The sequence below is a fragment of the Oppia nitens genome, unplaced genomic scaffold (genome assembly GCF_028296485.1).
Source record: "Oppia nitens isolate AA-2021 unplaced genomic scaffold, nextdenovo-longstitch-racon4-pilon3 scaffold1_pilon_pilon_pilon, whole genome shotgun sequence".
Classification (NCBI taxonomy): domain Eukaryota; kingdom Metazoa; phylum Arthropoda; class Arachnida; order Sarcoptiformes; family Oppiidae; genus Oppia; species Oppia nitens.
In genome coordinates, this window is record NW_026533199.1 from 3396446 (window position 1) to 3415059 (window position 18614).

An 18614-nucleotide genomic window follows, 5' to 3' on the forward strand; every position below is an offset into this window, starting at 1 on the left:
GCTATGACTATCATATACTTAGTATTTAATTGAAACTTAATAATTATGTTAAATAACATTATATAGMAAATATCAAGTAGTTTGTGATAAATTGAATTAATTATTACAAAAATTTGACATTAATTTTTATTGTATTACTATTATATACATTATCATTTTTTATTATTATACATGATCATTTTAGGTGTTAATAACTTAAAATAGTTAACCTTAAAAGATAAAAAATAATCAAAAAGTTAATAAAAAAAATTTAACAGTTAATTACAATCAAGTCAATAAAAATTTATAAATTTGATAATATAGGAGTTAGGCCATTAAATATTTTTAAAAATAATTTTATAATTTATTTTATTAAACGTTAATAAAAAAAACTTTATTATGATAGAAATCTCTATTTAAAAATTAATTTTTATTGCAATCAACTGTAATATTATATTAATAATAATGCTTTTTACAATTAAGTTATATATATATATATATATATATATATATAKATTAATTATAGATTAATTATAGTTAATTAACTTAAGTTAGCATGGTTAATTAATAATTATCTTATTGAAGAAACAACTTTCTCTACACTAAATTTGTTTTATAAAGTCATTGTATTAATTGTATTAAATTGAAAAAAAACTAATGACTTAACAATTTGATTCACATTTTAATTACAATTATTGTGTTACTTATAGTTAGTTTAATAAATATAATTTYAATTAAATTTGGATTCAAAAACTAAAAATAATCAAAATTTAAGTGAAATTTTTTGAATGCAAACCTATTGCCAAATAGTGTGCTATAATTGGATAAAATTGATGGAAATTATCAAACAATCCCCACATTTGGCGCTTAAATAACAACAAACGATACTTAACTGTAAATGTGTTGTAATTTTAGAGCAAATGATTKGATTAGTTGTGAAATAAACATCATTTGATTGATTCAAACAAATCGTCTCATAATTGATACGACAGTCGACTCTATTGTCGAGACCTTGAAATTCACCACAAATTTTGCAGATAAGAGACAAACATTGAGATAAAAACTGAGATAATTGTCGTCAAATGCAATCATCACTCAATGTATGCCTTATTTGAAATTACTTTTTAAACCATTGATTGATTTTGATTTCATAGCAAATGGTCTCACGATTGATGACAACAACGTTAGACAACAGCCATACAGTCAGTGAAGATCTCGACGATTCAGTTGAAGACATGTCTCATCATAAATACGAGTCACCGCTTTCGTCCAGATATGCGTCCGAAGAGATGAACTATAACTTCAGCGATTTCAAGAAGTTCTCGACGTGGAGGAAGTTATGGATAATACTAGCGAAGGCACAGAAAGAGCTGGGTATTGATATCACCGAACAACAGATCAAAGAGATGGAACAAAACTGTGAGAACATTGACTTTGAGTTTGTAGCCGAAGAAGAGAAGAAGACTCGACACGATGTTATGGCACATCTCAATGAATTTGCCTCTAAGTGTCCCAACGCGGCTAAGATTATCCATTTGGGAGCCACCAGTTGTTTCGTCGGTGACAACACTGACCTCATTCTCATGAGAGATGCTTTCTCTATAATTCTTCCTAAATTAAGTCGTTGTATCCATCGATTGTCAAACTTTGCCCAACAGTACAACTATTTGCCTACTCTTGGCTTCACTCACTTCCAACCGGCGCAGATGACTACTGTTGGAAAAAGAGCCACTCTTTGGATTTATGACTTAATTATTGCAATGAGAAATATGGAGAAAGCGAAGGATAGTTTGGCCTTTAGAGGTTGTAAGGGAACCACTGGTACTCAGGCGTCGTTTCTGCAAATATTCAACAGCGACGAGTCTAAAGTTAAACAATTAGATCAGTTGGTGACCGAAATGGCAGGATTTAAAAAGTCTTATCCCGTGACCGGTCAAACTTATTCGCGATTAGTTGACGCGGAAGTACTGACAAGTTTGTCACTTCTTGGAGCTGGAGTTCATAAGATATGCACTGATATCCGACTGTTGGCCAATAGGAAAGAAATTGAAGAACCATTTGAAAGCACACAAATCGGTTCCTCTGCTATGCCTTATAAGAGAAATCCAATGCGAAGCGAAAGATGTTGTTCTTTGGCCAGACATCTCATGACTTTAGTAACCGATGCTCTCAATACAGCATCGACTCAATGGCTCGAAAGGACTTTGGATGACAGCGCCAATCGTCGTATATCACTTCCCGAAGCATTCTTGACCGCCGGTATTTTGATTACAAATTAATAATCAATTGATCAAATTTTTGATAATTAAATTTCTAAAAAAAAATATTAGATATCGTATTAAATACCTTACAGAATGTTACCGAAGGCATTGTTGTTTATCCGGCTATTATTAACAAACATATTCGAGAGGTATTATTAAGTTATTAATTGTAATTGATATTAGAGTTTATTTTTTAAAATCTTAACAGGAATTGCCATTTATGGCCACTGAGAACATAATTGTAGCTATGGTTAAATCTGGTGGTAATCGACAGGTTTGTCACGAAAAGATAAGAGTTCTGTCTCAAGAGGCCGCCGAACAGGTCAAGAGATACGGAAAGAATAATGATTTGATTGATCGCATCAAAAACGAGCCATATTTCAGACCAATTAAAGATCAAATCGATACACTTATGGATCCGAAAACATTTATCGGTAGAGCTCCTAATCAAGTCCTTGAGTTCATTCAACAAGAAGTGACTCCAGTATTACAGCCTTACAAACAATATCTTGAAGGACAGGCATATCTTAATATCTGATTTTACAAACATATAAAATAATTTTAGATTTTAATTATTGAGTATATTTTTAGACAAGATTGAAGAAACGGATTTAAATGTTACCTCTAATTAAGTGATTAATTAAAACAATAATTATTAAATACATTTTTATTGTGCTCTCAAATTAATAAAAACTTTAAAACTCATAAATGCATGATTTCAACAGTTAAATAATATACTTTAAAAATATCAAATTTAATAAAAACAATATACAGTTGATTTGTTAATCACAGTGAAATGTCACCGAATTGTTGGTTCCAATTGTGGTACTGTTGAAGAGTACTTTCGGCCACACTTTTTCTAATCTTTTTTAATGACTGTTTGAAATCGTTAAYATTGATTGACCGCATCTTATTAGGATTGCACCGTTTCACTTGTTCGTTATCCAACTCCCGAATCGGTCCGAGAGCCGCATCTTTTGCCAAAGCAGTTAAATCACTACCACTGTATCCCTCAGTTTCTGCGGCCAATAATTGCAAATCTTTCATCGAAAGCGGATTGTTCTGCTTTTGCATCAATTTTTCGAGAAGTGTGATTCGCGTCTTATAATTAGGTAGTGTTATATAAATACGTTTTGTAAATCTCCTAAATTAAAAAAAAATWAATTAATTATTTTTATGAATCGGTTATTGCAAAGAAAAAAATCAAACCTGAGGGCCGCATCGTCCAACTCTTGTGGTCTATTAGTGGCTGCCATCACAAGAATCCTTTCTTCATTTGTAGAATGTATTCCATCGAATTCGATAAAGAATTCAGTTTTAAGTCGTCGACTGGCTTCGTGTTCATTCTCTCTTCGTTCGGTTAATAAAGAGTCGACTTCATCTGTTTTTATATAATAATTATACATTTATTTTTAAAAATCACAATATATTATAATATTTAATCTAATATTATGGTAATTACCAATAAAAATAATGGTTGGTTGGAGTTCACGGGCCACAGCAAACAAAGCTCTCACTAATTTTTCTCCCTCTCCTAACCATTTAGAGGTCAAACTGGATGCAGATATACTCAAAAACTTGGCTTTTGCTTCAGTGGCCACAGCTTTTGCCTAAAAATTAATTAAACAATCATTAACTGACATATAATTAAAAAACATTTGCAATCGTCATCTTTTACCAAAAGTGTTTTTCCATTACCGGGCGGACCAAACAATAATAAACCTTTTGGAGGTGCCCTCAGACCAGTAAATATTTCGGGACGTATTGTCGGCAGTATAACCATCTCATTGAGGGCTTGTTTTGCAACATCTTGACCGGCGATTGAATCGAAAGATATTGAATCTGAATTGCGGTCATATATTTCATCCAAAATATTTTGAACTAATTTTTTGTCAACACCTTTAAAATTAGCCGACAGTTTTGGTAAAATTGAGTTCGGAGTTAACGGAGATGTTGGTCGTGGAGATGGATTAGTCGGAGTTTTTGATGTTCGAGACTTAGATGACAATGGATTGGGTGATGGCTTATTGGACAACGGATTTACTAAGGATTTGGGAGATGTCGAACCATTTGGTGACATATTTGTTAGACGAGGTTTCATCAATTTTGATGAGTTTTTAATATTATTTAATGATTTATTATCAACAGACAGTGATGTATAAGTAAGTGATGATACTATTGAATAAACAAATTTTAATAATTTAATAAAATAATTATTCAATTTAAATAACAGTATAAATGTATAAATATTTGCAAACAAAAGTAAAACACAAAATAAATACCTGGAGTTTTATATAAAGGTTTAGTTAACCGATCTTTAATATTTGTAATTTTAATATTTTGTGTTTTGGGAGTCTTATTATAAGTAGGAGAGGGATCACCCTTTCTAAGCATTGCTTTGTTTTCAGGTAATATTTGTGGAGAACTGTCAACGACATCATCTCCTTCTTTAAAAAGCGGCAAATGAGAGCTGAGGCCATATATTTGGGACATACACTCTATAGGATAAGCGCAATATCAGTGATTAGGATAAGCAAATCAAATAAGCAATAAAAGAGTGCAAAAAATAATACATTAGAGAAATAGTAAAATCAAACCTAATCTTTGTTTGCGGTCGCGAACCATCTCGAGATTGTTTTCCATCTTTTGTTGCAATTTTCGTGCTCTTAGACCTTCCTCTCCGGTAACGTCAGTCAAGTCTAATTCAATACCTTGTATTAACTCATTAATGCCGAGTGAATACATGTCTATCACTATTTGTTTTTGGTCTGTAATTTGTATTATTAAATTATAGAAAATTATTAACAATTATTATTACTATGATATACAGTATAGGCAATACTGTATTTATAATTTAAAAATTATATATTATTTAAAGTTTAATAACCCATATTATATAGCCTTTCCTACTAATCCTAATTTTTAAAAAGTTGTCATTTATAACCAATTTATAATTTATAAAATATGTTTTAAATTTAAAATATAACGTAATATATTCATATATGATATGAATAATTATTTATAAATTATAATCATATAACTTATATTTGATAAAACATCTAATCAGTATATCATTTCATAATTATAAATAACTAATATATAAAAGTTTTTTTACAATAATGAAATCAAGTATTAAATTGATATCAATTATGTGAAAAGTTTTCCAAAAGTAATTTAAAACGACTTTAAAAGTTATACTAATTTATATGTTTGAACACAAATCAAGTGGTTATACGAGTGTTAATCAAATTTCAATGAAAAACTATTTTAACACTAATATCGCCTACGCTTTCATTAAATCACTGAAAAAGCAATTAATTATTATTTCAAACAATAAAATTTGCAATTTTTGTTATATATTAATCAATATTAATTATTGTAATATTATATTAGTTTAATTAAAAATACAATTCAATGAAATGGTGAAAATGTGAGACAAACCGATGTTTTTGTTGTCAATCTTTTCATCAATTTTAAGAGCCTTTGAGATGATATCAAAAGCCTTCTTGTGTTGTTCGTATGTCTTCATCACCAATGGGTCATCAATATTGTGGTCACTGTTGTTGTTATCCATAATCTTGTAATTTATTAATGAAATCAAGTGTTTAACTAATGTGTTGATTAAGTGGATGACAAACACATAGACAGTGAATGGCAATGATTTGACATTCATTAAGAAATGCAAAACCAATTGATTGGACTGTAAATCACTAAATCAATCAATGATTGCAATTAATGGTCACATTTGGTCTCAAATGACAGCGTTTTCAATACAAAACCAATAAATAGTTTTGAAGTCAAATGAGAAACCAATTGTCGACTAAAATAAACAAACGATTGCTTCAAACCCTTAGACTAATCAATGAATTGGTTGAAAAAATATAACGCATGCGCTCTCAACTCATATACACTTATTCAACAAATTTTCAAACTTTTATAACTAAAAGTATTGTAAAACAATATAAATTTATTTATAGATTACACCTATTATTAGTAAACCAATTGATTTATACAGTAGTTTGTACTAGAGACTGAAAACTGACCTGATTTTTCAGGTCAGGTCAGGTCAGGTAAAAGTTAGGGCTCAGGTCAGGTCAGGTACGGGTCCGAACACCAAAATTTTTTGGTCAGGTCAGGTCAGGTCCGAAAATTTTTTATTCATTATTTAAACGACAATTATTACAAAATATGACAATCAAACACAAAATTTATTAAATTATTATTTATGAAATATTTGTATAAATTAAAGATAAAATATTACAAAAGATAATGGTTTGATCTAATAAATAATAACATATTAACTTTATTAGTATCTAAGTTAGATCTACGATCAGTTATCGTTAATCCCGAGAAATTAAAGTTAATTTAGACATATTTGTTGCGGGTATAGAATGAATAAAATTGTTTTTTGATAAAATTATTTTCGGACCTACATAGTCAGGTCAGGTCAGGTCAGTTAAATTTGGACCCTATGTTAGGTCAGGTCCGAGTCCGAGATTTTAGGTATCAGATCAGGTACGGGTCAGGTACGGGTCCGAAACTTTTCGCTCTCTAGTTTGTACTGTACTAGACATACATTACAGTATAGCTTTTTTAAGTGTCAATGTCCGATGCCATCCCTGTCCTACTATTTGGACAGGTACCTTGAGTTTACTGTCTAATTTGTTTAACCACACTAACTATTAAATATCATAATTTTAATCTTATAAATTATTTGTTAACTAATTATCAACATTTTATTAGCAAAATATTACCATTTATTGATAAATTAAGTTTGAAAAGTATTCGTATTTATTACTATAATATGACAACTGATGCTATTATTGTTATTAAAAAATGTTTTAAATATATGTAACGAATTTTAAGAATAATAATAAACTTTAAAATGAATTTAAGTGCCAAATCTTTTCTTAGCCAATGTTTGTGGTAATCGATGAAACAGTGAGAGTGGTGTCACTTCAAACATCACCAATTCATTCAGTTTATCTCCATTTCCTAATTTAATAATATGTCTATAATCGGACCGTTTGTTAGTCTTATTAGTTTTAATATCCAGTTTGTAGAGAAACATGTCATCACTGAATATGACAGTGTTTTTTGCAAATGCTATCGATTTTATAGAGTAATAATCTTCATCATTGGCTTCATTTATAGCATGACTTTTGACATAATTTTTAATATCTACTGATTTAACAATTGATTTACTATTGATATTATAATTATAAAGTTTACGATTGGCGTAAGCCATCCATATATCTCCTTCACTGCTAAACGGATTAATTTGCAGAGCAGTTGGCAACAAATTATTGGCAAAATCACAAATCAAAGACCAATCATCAGTAGAATATACGGTAACAGTTCTCTTGGGATCAATTGTAGAAACGGCCAAATATTGATTTGAACCACTCATTAAATAAATATTATTTTTTAAATCATTACGTTTGTGGAGAACAACTCCCAAGACTTCTAACTTTAACACATTAAGTGTGGTTCCCGAAGAAATAGCTAAATAATTTTGACCGCAAAATGTCAGATGATTTCCATTTACAATAGGCTCGTAAAGAAGTGGTACTTTAGCAACACTCGTCTCATTCCAAGTCTTAATCTTGAGGTTATCGTAGTTGGAATAAGCAATGAATTTGTCGTTAAAAGATGAAGATATTATAGGTTTACGAGATTTAATGTTTGCTAATTTTACAGCACTTTCTGCGAGTGGAAGAGTCTCTATGCACTCACCGGTCAGAGTACTTGTTTGAAATACATCTTCATCTGATTTTCCTAATTTCCAAATGTAAACAAATGTCTCGTATTGGACTAAAGCATAGTCTTTGATTATCGTCACGTTTTGAGAATAATTAACAAAATGTCTTATTTTAAGATTTGGTGGATAACAGCTTAATGTTAAATAGGTATCAATACCACCGCTGATCAACCAATTGGTTTTAATGCAGATCATTGCTCTGACATCATGTGTGTTCAAATTTCTTTTGATATTCATTGTCCACGAGTTATATTTCATGGACTTAGTTCTGCTAAACTTAACGATTGTCGGGTCGACACCCGATGAATATAAATTAGACTCTTCACTGTCCACACTGATTGCCAGTACATCTCCTTTATGACTCTTATATGTTGTATTCAAAGTACAGACCTTCCCGTCCCAGAAACTGGTTGTGCCGTTAGAGTCACCACTAACTATAGTAAAGTCTTTAAGAACGACGAGACACCAAATGACAACACCAGTGGTACCGACTTGTATACTATCAATACATCTTCCTGTTTGATAGTTCCATATTTTGATATAATCTATAGAACCGCTAACAATAAGTGGCGGTGTATTGTCTTCTGGTTGATGCCATTTAATGCAAAGAATACGGTTATCACTTCTGTCCAAAACTTTTTCAAAATTCAAAGATTCATCGAATAAACGATAAACAGAAATCATAGCGTCTTCACTGCCGACGGCAATCAATGAATTGGTCGCATCCAACGCCATACACCATATGGGACCAGATCTACCATTGTATGAACTTTTAATGCTACTGTTCTTCAAATCGTATTCATTGATACAAGCGTTGAGACCGCAAGAGAAGAGTCGACCGTCTGGTAACCACTGAAGTGCTTCGAGAAGACCCGGATTATCGGGATTGTCGTAAATGGTTTGCTCGACAAACGGCGCCTTCGACTTCATGTTCCAGACCTGTACCACACTCTGAGTGTCCGATTGTCCCGTTTTGAATTTGCGAACCCGACGGCGCAAAACTGCTAACTTTTCTTCTTTTTCATTGTATGTCATACTATTGATTGACCACAACTCTGGTCCATAGAACCGACATCTGTGTACTTTCAATTGAATTTCTTCWGTCGTCGACATCTTCACTGGTTATCAATTGAAATCAATGTTTGTATTAATCATTCATTTAAATCAAACACATGTTTGCAATGCTTTGACGGGGGTTTTCATGTAATTGCAAAAACACTTACCGTATAATTTGTTAGTAAATTCATAAATTTAATTAATTATTGTAATTATTGAAAAAAATATTATAAAATAAAATTATTTTTATTTATTAAAAAAAATATTCAAATTTATTAAATCTCTAAAAATTCAATACATATATATAAATTTATATATATACACTACAGCATAATGTAATATAAACTTAATTTTCAGTGACAAACATGTGTACAGAAGTGGACGATTGAAGCATTTGAGTGGCCTTTTTATGGCCAACAATAGCGGTTAACTGCAAGGCATCAAACTTGTTATATATGGCCGTACAGGACATTGAACTGTAATCGCCGACAAATTTCTTTCCCTGCATTGATAGGTGCATAAAGTTGATGAGTTCACTGTAAAAGTTTGGATAATTGGGTAACTCATAGAAGATGAGGTGTCGGATGCCTTTGATTTTATATCGTCGATAGAAATGAAAGCGTTCCGTATATAATAGGAAGTGTCGGCCGCCGTTAAAGAACATACTTCTGGATTTGGCTACTTTGCCGTCAGCCGTATACTCGCATATCTGTGTAAAATTGATCTCTTCTTTTCGAAAGTAATTTCTGATTCGGACGAAATCAAAATATGATTGAATGTAAATCATTGTTCGTTTCATTAGTTTGTCTTTAAATTTCGGTAAAATCGTTGTCACAAAAAACTTGAACCTTTCGTCTGATGCCAAAACCATAGATTTACAGTCAAACCGATGAAATACTTGCGGACATTGAATGATAACACTACTGACGGCAGCTTTTGTTGAAAAGATTTCATTTTTGGTCATAACTTTTCCCGAATAATTGTTTGAATGTTTATTAAATAAAGATGTTATCATTGGAACCGTTATCGATGATACTATAACTAATTGTGTGTAATATTTAGTCCAACCTTCGAGTGCCCACATTCTTACTCGAGAGAAGTCAATCCCGCGATTCTCTGCTGGAGTCAAATGCAAGTGTTTCATAATATGAAGAACGTGTTCCCAGTTTTGCATTAGAAAAATATCTGTTTGATCCATAACTAGCATTTCAATTGAACTTAAAAAATCAAACTCTCGTTCGGCATCACCTTCAGAACCGATTATCATTCGAAGACCGAGTGGTGAAGCAATAATTATATCCGCCGAATAAAAATCTGAATATAGTTTAAGACTTTTTTTAGTAACTGAAAGACCGATACGAAACGAGTCATCAATATTTCCAGTAAATATCTGTTCATAATCTTCGGGTTTTTTATGAAGTTTTGGCATTTCGTTTTCAACAGTAAATTCTTCAAAAAATCGTTTGCCATTCATTATGTTGAACTTCTTTTCATCTTTATCTTTGATATCACCAAACATTAGACTAATAAGAATTTGGACAATCCTTAACACACTATCTCTAAACGGCACTAATATTAAAACTTTAGTTCGAGTTAAGCCTTGATCTCGATATTCATCATCAGTGGACACATGTCTGACAATTTTGCTGTTATGGTTTAGTATTCGGGAACGGGTTTTGAGGACATGATTTAGTGCGTGAATACAATATATGAGACGAATCTGTTCTGCATTTTGTCCATTTCTTTCTGTAAACAATAAGTCCTTATATTGACTGACAATAGAGAACAACTCGTATTGAAATGAATTCAATCCATTCGTTGTTTGATTTGTGTCTGAAGTAATGACAGCTTTGCTTATGTTTTCAATTAATGTGTTTTTCAAACAAAATTGTTTTAAATTTTGTTTCCGAGTCAATGATATTGAATTGAGTTTCGGGTTTTCATTATTGATTTCAATAAATTTTTTCATTTCCATCCAATCGTCTTCTTTAATCACTTTCTTCGGTTGTTCGCTAAATTCTTTGACATCTTTTGGATCTAAAATGGTATCGAAATGTGTGACAAAAGGGTCAGTTGGCGATTCAACATCTTCATCGACATCATCTTCATTGTCCTATTTTGAGGAATACATAAATCACACAATTATATCACATCTTAAGCAAAACTTATTGAAGATATTACCAAAAATATGTCTTCATTATCATCGGTTAGCAATTGTTTTGATGGAAACACTTCAAGATTGCTGTCATCAACCAAGTGATGAGCCTTTCTTTTAAGTGATTGCTGTACATTGTCTTGACTGTCCAACTGATCCATTTAAGTGATATTCAAATCAACTTTTCTTGGATGTCATGTTTAGCACGTGTTGTAAATGTTTGTAAAATGCATTTAACTGTAGACTCGTTGGTGACATCTATTGCTAATGTAAACAATGTTTTTGTAAAACTAGAGGACAGGCATTATATGTGTTATCAATTGATGGGTTCACATATATGACCACATATTCAGTCAATTAGTGACTACAGTGTTGTCAAAGACATGACAATTGTTGAGTCTATTGTTTAACTGAAATCAGTGGTCAATCATTGCTCTTAATATTGTAGTCAATGTGTTGTCAACTGTTTGGTCACAATAGGAGTCAATACAAGTGTTTCTCTCATTGAATGAGTCGAGTGTTTGCCTGTTATGACTGTCAATGAGTTTATCATTTGAGACATTGTTTACACTTTTTTGATTGATTTGTGTCTACAGTTATATCTTAACTAATCTATTGATTTCAATGATTGTGTTAAACATTTAACACATTATTTGCATCAAAAGATCCGATAAGAGGTTTTTAGGCGACAATTAATTGGAAAAATTTGTAACAAAAAATTGGGACAAAATTATTGGTTAATTTAATTGATCCGCAAATTATTTGGTTAACCAATGGATTGTTGTGGCCATAGATTGATTGGTGACACGACTCATGTCTCATAATAACGGTTCAACTGTTAGTGATGTTGAACCAACACATCGACCAATTTGTTTGACCAAAACATGGCTTCAATTGGCTGCGAATCAGTTCATAATAACGATATTAAGACACAGTTTGTTACTCGCGAAGGATATTACAAACTGATGACTTCAGCCGAGTATTCGCGACCCAATCGTTTGGGTTACGCCACACAAACCAATAATACTGCCGTAAAAGTATCGTTTGTCACCCAAATTACATCTAATAGTAGCAACAATGACACCAACAGCTCAAACAACTCTAACACTTCCAACACATCCAACATCACCACAACGACCACCGATCGTATCTGTTTTAATGTTGGCCGAGAGCTGTATGTCTATAGTTATAAAGGCGTTAAAAAGGTATTTGTCTTGTTTTGAATCAAATTATTGTAATTAATGACTGAATCACTTGATTTTTTTATCACCGAATAGGCCGCAGATTTGACAAAACCAGTGGACAAACGCGTATATAAGGGAACGTATCCGACGTGTCATGACTTTAATTCATCAAACATTAGCTCGGATTCAGTTTATTTATTGGTTGGTTTCAGTGCCGGACAAATACAACTGATTGATCCGATTAAGAAGGAAATGTCTAAATTATATAACGAAGAAGTAATTATTTATTAAATGATTTAAATTAGTGACACATTTCTTATAATATTATTGTTTATGTATTTGTTTTTAGCGTTTAATTGACAAAACAAAAGTAACATGTCTTAAATGGTTACCAAATTCGCCCAATTTTTTCATAGTATCGCACAGTAGCGGACAAATGTATGTTTATAAGGAAGACCTACCGTGTGGTACAACACCACCGCATTACCAGATCTTCAAACAGGGCGATGGCTTCTCTGTTTATACGTGCAAAACAAAGAGCACTAGAAATCCGATATTTCGCTGGATTATCGGCGAAGGATCGCTCAACGAATTTGCTTTTAGTCCGTGTAGTAAATACTTAGCAACCGTTAGTCAGGACGGCTTTCTTAGAGTCTTTAATTACGACACAATGGAACTAATTGGTCGAATGAGAAGTTACTTCGGAGGCCTTCTTTGTGTTTGTTGGAGTCCTGATAACAAATTTGTTGTTACCGGTGGTGAGGATGACTTAGTGACTATTTGGTCATTTACTGAAAAAAGAGTAGTGGCCAGAGGTCAGGGACATAAATCATGGGTTAGTGTTGTGACGTTTGATCCTTTTACTACTAGTTATAGCGAAAACTTTGATTTAAGTGGTAGTGAAGAGGACAACTCCCAACAACTACAACCAACTAGTGTTTTGAACAATGAGTCCAACAGAACAACTAATTCTTCAAATATGTATTCAGGAGTTAACAGTAGGTCTGCGAGTACATCGAGATCAGAGTCGGGGAGTTTAAACAGATTAAACAGATCGACATTTTCACAAAACATTACGGCCTATAGATTAGGATCTGTAGGACAGGACACTCACATATGTTTGTGGGATTTAAGTGATGATGTGCTCAAACAACCTGTGGGTCGTTCGCGGACTAGTATTTTATTGCACAGTCCGTCAACTCAGTTATCGTCGATGTCGGCTACAAATACATACCTCACACCGAAAGTAAATAATTTGCAGACAACTAATTGTGTGCCCAAAGAAAACAGTGTCACCACAGACTCAAATATATTATTAACAAATCATGTCATCAAAACAAATGATAAGAAGGAACACAAAAGAAATTTCAGTTTAGGTTCGCGTAATAGTGATAAAAATAGTGTTAATAAAACAAGTCATACAAATAAACTGATAGACGACCCAAACCGTCTATTAGGGACACCCATATGTCCCCGACTCGATGAAGTGCCACTCTTGGAGCCACTTATCTGTAAAAAGATAGCTCACGAGAGACTCACATCACTTGTCTTTAGAGATGACTGCTTTGTTACGGCTTGTCAGGAGGGATATGTATGCACATGGGCTCGACCGGGCAAATGGGTTAGTTTGCATTTATTGTTGTGTTTATTATTATTAATTGCTAATTTGATAATTAATTATTTCTCAATTTAGGGTAATATGCAATTGATATCGAGTCCCAGTCCAAGTATAGGCGCCGAAGTTAATGAAATGCTTGACGATGGAAGCAGTACTGTAGTCTGACCTTACAATTCATAATTATAGTTAAAATTACAATTTATAAATTGTGTTGAACTATATTATCGATTATTGTTCCTGTTATGACATCATATATATGGAAAAAACATTTATTACTGTCAATTGCCGTAAAAAAGTTAATTGATTTTTTAAACAAAAATTTAATATATCTATTAATATAATTATAATTAGTTATTATTTTTTAATTGCTAGTCTTTGTATGTGTGACTCATAAACTGTCCAATTTTGACAATACAATTAGTGGGACATTTGTCACATAAATATTTACTCATTTTATCGATGAGTTAATTAAGTCTTTTAATTAATACATTTATTTTAATTAATTTACTTTACCTATCGTTTTGACGGAAATTATATATATTTTTCTTAGATTTCTTTTGAATTGATTTTGAAATGAATTCCAATTTGTTGTCACTTTCATCACTAAATCAGTAAAAATCATAATAATTGTAAAGATTTAAATACAACTAAGTTATTAGCAATTGATTATTAATTATAAAATATAAAGACAACAAAAATCAAATGCTATATTAAATAAAAAATAATTTATATTTAGTATTATTTTTATAATTTAGTTTGATTTAAATGAAATCATTTGCTAGTCAATTGTCAATTAATTAATCAAACGATTATTTTGTCATAAATTATGCAAATATATCATATATACTGTATAAACATGAAATTGACTCAAAATATATAATTTTTGTAAAACAAATGTTTTAAAAAAAATTTAGTGTTGAAGTGATTTACAAAACTTGTGATAATAATAATGAAGCAAAAGTTCTTTTTGTTAAATAAAATTAGAGTTAATTTGTATAAATAGGCACTAAATTTGTTACTATTGTTGTCTTTCAAATGAGACAATTATATAAAAAAATAAAAAGAATTCGATTAATAATAAAAACTTTTATTTACTAAATATTTTGAATGAATTTTGTTATTACATATAAATAATGAATTAAATTATTGCAAACAAATATGAATAATAATAATACACATTAGAATAATAATAATTAATTGAATTTGAAAGCAATTAAGTAATTAAAATGAGTTGCGAATAGTTTTTTAGTCCACTTCTTCCATACGCGACGTGTCGTCTTTGTCGTCGCCTTCAAGCGGTGGGATGTCATCAGCGACTGCGGCAGCACTCGATTCGGCCATTGGAATGTCGTCGTCCTCTATTCCGAGACCCAATTTGATCATTCGGTGAATACGGGAGGCGTGTGTTTGCGGGTCCTCCAGACTGAAGCCGGAAGTCAGGAGAGAAGTTTCATAGAGAAGCATAACTAAGTCTTTGACTGATTTGTCATTTTTGTCGGCCTCTGCCTTCTGGCGCAATGTCTCGATGATTGAGTGGTCCGGATTGATCTCCAAATGTTTTTTAGCCGCCATATAACCCATAGTCGACGAATCTCTCAATGCTTGGGCTTTCATAATACGCTCCATATTAGCGGTCCATCCGTACTGACTCGTGACTATACAACAGGGACTCGACACCAATCGGTTAGAAACGATTACTTTCTCCACTTTTTTGTCCAAAATATCTTTCATTACTTTACACAATGACTCGAATTTCTTCTTGTCTTCCTCCTGTTTCTTCTTCTCTTCCTCGTCTTCGGGCAATTCGAGTCCCTCTTTGGTAACCGAAACCAAAGTCTTTCCGTCGTATTCTTTGAGTTGTTGCACACAGTATTCATCGATGGGCTCAACCATATAGACGACTTCGAAACCACGTTTTCGTACTCTTTCGACAAAAGCAGAATTGGCAACCGTTTCGCGCGATTCGCCGGTAATGAAGTAAATACTTTTCTGATTTTCCTTCATTCTCGAAACGTAATCTTTAAGAGAGCAAACCTCATCACCAGAAGCCGAAGTATAGTATCTCAAGAGATCTCCCAATTTCTTTCTGTTTTGGGCGTCTTCGTGAATACCGAGCTTCAGATTTTTGCTGAACTGTTCGTAAAGCTTCTTATAATTTTCTTTGTCTTCTGCGATTTCTTCGAACATTTCAAGACATTTCTTAACCAGATTTTTGCGAATTACTTTCAAAATTTTATTTTGTTGAAGCATTTCTCGTGAAATATTTAGTGGAAGATCTTCGCTATCAACGACACCCTTAACAAAGTTCAAGTACTCGGGAATCAATTCTTCACAGTTTTCCATAATGAATACTCGGCGGACATAAAGCTTAATGTTGTTCTTTTGCTTCTTGTTCTCGAAGAGATCAAATGGCGCTCTCTTTGGGATAAATATAAGTGCTCTAAACTCTAGCTGTCCCTCGACTGAGAAATGTTTGACAGCCAAGTGGTCCTCCCAATCGTTAGTCAGACTCTTATAGAATTCGCCATATTCTTCTTGAGTGATGTCATCGGGATTTCTCATCCAAAGTGGTTTAGTTTTGTTTAATTCCTCGTCTTCGACATACTTTTCCTTGATTTTCTTTGTCTTCTTCTTATCTTTTTTCTCATCTGAATCCTCGACGTCTTCTACTTTAGGTTCGTCTTCATCTCCGCCCTCTTTCTTTTCTTCTTCACTCTTCTCTTCCTTTTTCTCTTCTTCCTCTTCATCATCACTCACTTCTTTGTCTCTTTCCTTTTCAACCAACAGTTTGATTGGATAACCGATGAATTGCGAGTGCTTTTTGACGATCTCTTTAATGCGTCGCTCTTCAGAGTACTCCAATTGATCTTCTTTAAGATTTAAGACAATTTTGGTTCCTCTGCCGAGTGGTTCTCCGGGATCGGGAGTTATAGTGAACGAACCGCCGGCAGACGATTCCCAGACGTACTGTTCGTCGTCATTGTGTTTCGAGTAAACCGTCACTTTGTCGGCGATTAAATACGCCGAATAGAAACCCACACCAAACTGACCGATCATAGAGATGTCAGCTCCGGCCTGAAGAGCCTCCATAAAGGCTTTGGTGCCCGACTTAGCAATAGTTCCCAAGTTATTGATGAGATCGGCTTTAGTCATACCAATACCGGTGTCGATGATTGTCAATGTCTTCTCATTCTTATTGGGAATAATCTTAATGAACAGCTCCTTCTGAGCGTCCAATTTGGTTGAATCAGTCAATGACTCGTATCTGATCTTATCCAACGCCTATTAATACAATACAATTAGTTATTAAAATCATTACCACTATTATAGTCACCAAACATTAGTCAATAATACCACTAATACTTACATCAGACGAGTTGGAGATCAGTTCTCTTAAGAAGATCTCTTTATTGCTGTAGAAAGTGTTGATAATCAAAGACATGAGTTGTGCGATCTCTGCCTGAAAGGCAAAGGTCTCGGTTTCGGTGTTTTCCGGCATTTCGTGTCAAATAAGTTGAGACACAAATCAAATCAAATGATAAATAATTAAATCAATGAATCAATTAATGAATTCAAAGAATAGAAAGGAATCAATGCTTTGAATCAATGAATCGATTGAATGAATGAATGCTTGAGTCGTGTATTCAACGATCGCTTCAATACTTGTAATGCTTTTCAATGCATTCAAACCCTCGGCTTATATAAAGACTACGAATGTTCCAGAATTGAGCGCAATATTACATTACGTGTAACACATAAGCCGGTCGTCTAATCAATCATTAGTTTTCCGATTATTTATTAATTATTTTTCATATATATTACTATAGATATCATTCATTTAATATATAAAAATCAAAAATTCCAATAAATTTATCATTGATTTAATTATTTTAATTAAATGTAAAGTTGGAACTATTTTCCGGAAAACGTAGGAAATAGCGTTATGAGACACACAGTCGAGAAGTTTCTGGAAAACTCTCGAAAACATTGCATTCGAATGAATGACTAAATGTGTGAATGAAATGAAAGCATGACTTCATGTGAATAACTATTACATTGTATTTAATATACATTTAAATGCATTTCTATTATACAGTATTTAATACAAGTGTTTGTCTATCAATGCTATCAATAATTATTGAAATACTTTTTATTTTACTATTGTTTTACTATTGGATTCACATTTCAATTGTAATTAACAACAAATAATTATTTAATTAATTTAAACACAATTTAAAAACAAATAAATTAAAAATAATATGAAAATAATGATAATTATAGAATAAGCATGATGAATTAATCAATTAAATATAAATACCCATGGTCATATATTGTTTTATAAATATTACAATTAAATATCTATTTTAATGTCATTAATAACTATATGATAATTGATTTCATTGTTACCATTGATTAGTAATGCTTTTGATTTAAATTTTAAAATATATAATATTTTTGAAATACATTTATAATGTGTAAGAAAATGTCAAATATTGTTAAATTAAATTTGATTCAAATTTGTTGTATAAATTAATTGTGAAATTATATGAAAATTTTGATAAATACTTTATAACACTTTTTTTGTCAAAAAAATTTCTAA

General features: G+C 32.0%; 6 protein-coding genes across 6 annotated transcripts; 2 read left to right on the top strand and 4 right to left on the bottom strand.

Moving 5' to 3' along the window:
* The first annotated feature begins 888 nt into the window (after nt 1–888).
* LOC128951665 (adenylosuccinate lyase-like) lies at nt 889–2917 on the top strand. The gene is made up of 4 exons (XM_054296913.1): nt 889–1079; nt 1134–2238; nt 2310–2389; nt 2449–2917. Exons 1-4 carry the CDS (start codon nt 1062–1064, stop codon nt 2776–2778), a joined length of 1533 nt encoding a protein of 510 aa, XP_054152888.1. The 5' UTR covers nt 889–1061; the 3' UTR covers nt 2779–2917.
* A 101-nt stretch (nt 2918–3018) lies between these two features.
* On the bottom strand, nt 3019–6140 carry LOC128951664 (spastin-like). Its single transcript, XM_054296912.1, has 7 exons — nt 5682–6140; nt 4838–5008; nt 4523–4738; nt 3919–4415; nt 3703–3850; nt 3450–3621; nt 3019–3384 (listed from the first exon to the last, which is right to left on the bottom strand). The coding sequence occupies exons 1-7, from the start codon at nt 5911–5913 to the stop codon at nt 3027–3029; spliced, it is 1794 nt and encodes a 597-aa protein (XP_054152887.1). The 5' UTR covers nt 5914–6140; the 3' UTR covers nt 3019–3026.
* A 991-nt stretch (nt 6141–7131) lies between these two features.
* Nucleotides 7132–9204, bottom strand: LOC128966263 (U3 small nucleolar RNA-associated protein 4 homolog). The gene has a single exon (XM_054313112.1). It carries the CDS (start codon nt 9112–9114, stop codon nt 7132–7134), a length of 1983 nt encoding a protein of 660 aa, XP_054169087.1. The 5' UTR covers nt 9115–9204.
* Nucleotides 9205–9369: 165 nt separating this feature from the next.
* On the bottom strand, nt 9370–11377 carry LOC128952181 (U3 small nucleolar RNA-associated protein 25 homolog). Its single transcript, XM_054297526.1, has 2 exons — nt 11239–11377; nt 9370–11170 (listed from the first exon to the last, which is right to left on the bottom strand). Exons 1-2 carry the CDS (start codon nt 11371–11373, stop codon nt 9404–9406), a joined length of 1902 nt encoding a protein of 633 aa, XP_054153501.1. The 5' UTR covers nt 11374–11377; the 3' UTR covers nt 9370–9403.
* Nucleotides 11378–12094: 717 nt separating this feature from the next.
* LOC128952182 (WD repeat-containing protein 20-like) lies at nt 12095–14298 on the top strand. The gene is made up of 4 exons (XM_054297528.1): nt 12095–12417; nt 12490–12672; nt 12746–14017; nt 14090–14298. The coding sequence occupies exons 1-4, from the start codon at nt 12097–12099 to the stop codon at nt 14177–14179; spliced, it is 1866 nt and encodes a 621-aa protein (XP_054153503.1). The 5' UTR covers nt 12095–12096; the 3' UTR covers nt 14180–14298.
* An 855-nt stretch (nt 14299–15153) lies between these two features.
* Nucleotides 15154–17719, bottom strand: LOC128952180 (heat shock protein HSP 90-alpha-like). The gene is made up of 2 exons (XM_054297525.1): nt 17382–17719; nt 15154–17296 (listed from the first exon to the last, which is right to left on the bottom strand). Exons 1-2 carry the CDS (start codon nt 17511–17513, stop codon nt 15260–15262), a joined length of 2169 nt encoding a protein of 722 aa, XP_054153500.1. The 5' UTR covers nt 17514–17719; the 3' UTR covers nt 15154–15259.
* Between the last annotated feature and the right edge of the window lie 895 nt (nt 17720–18614).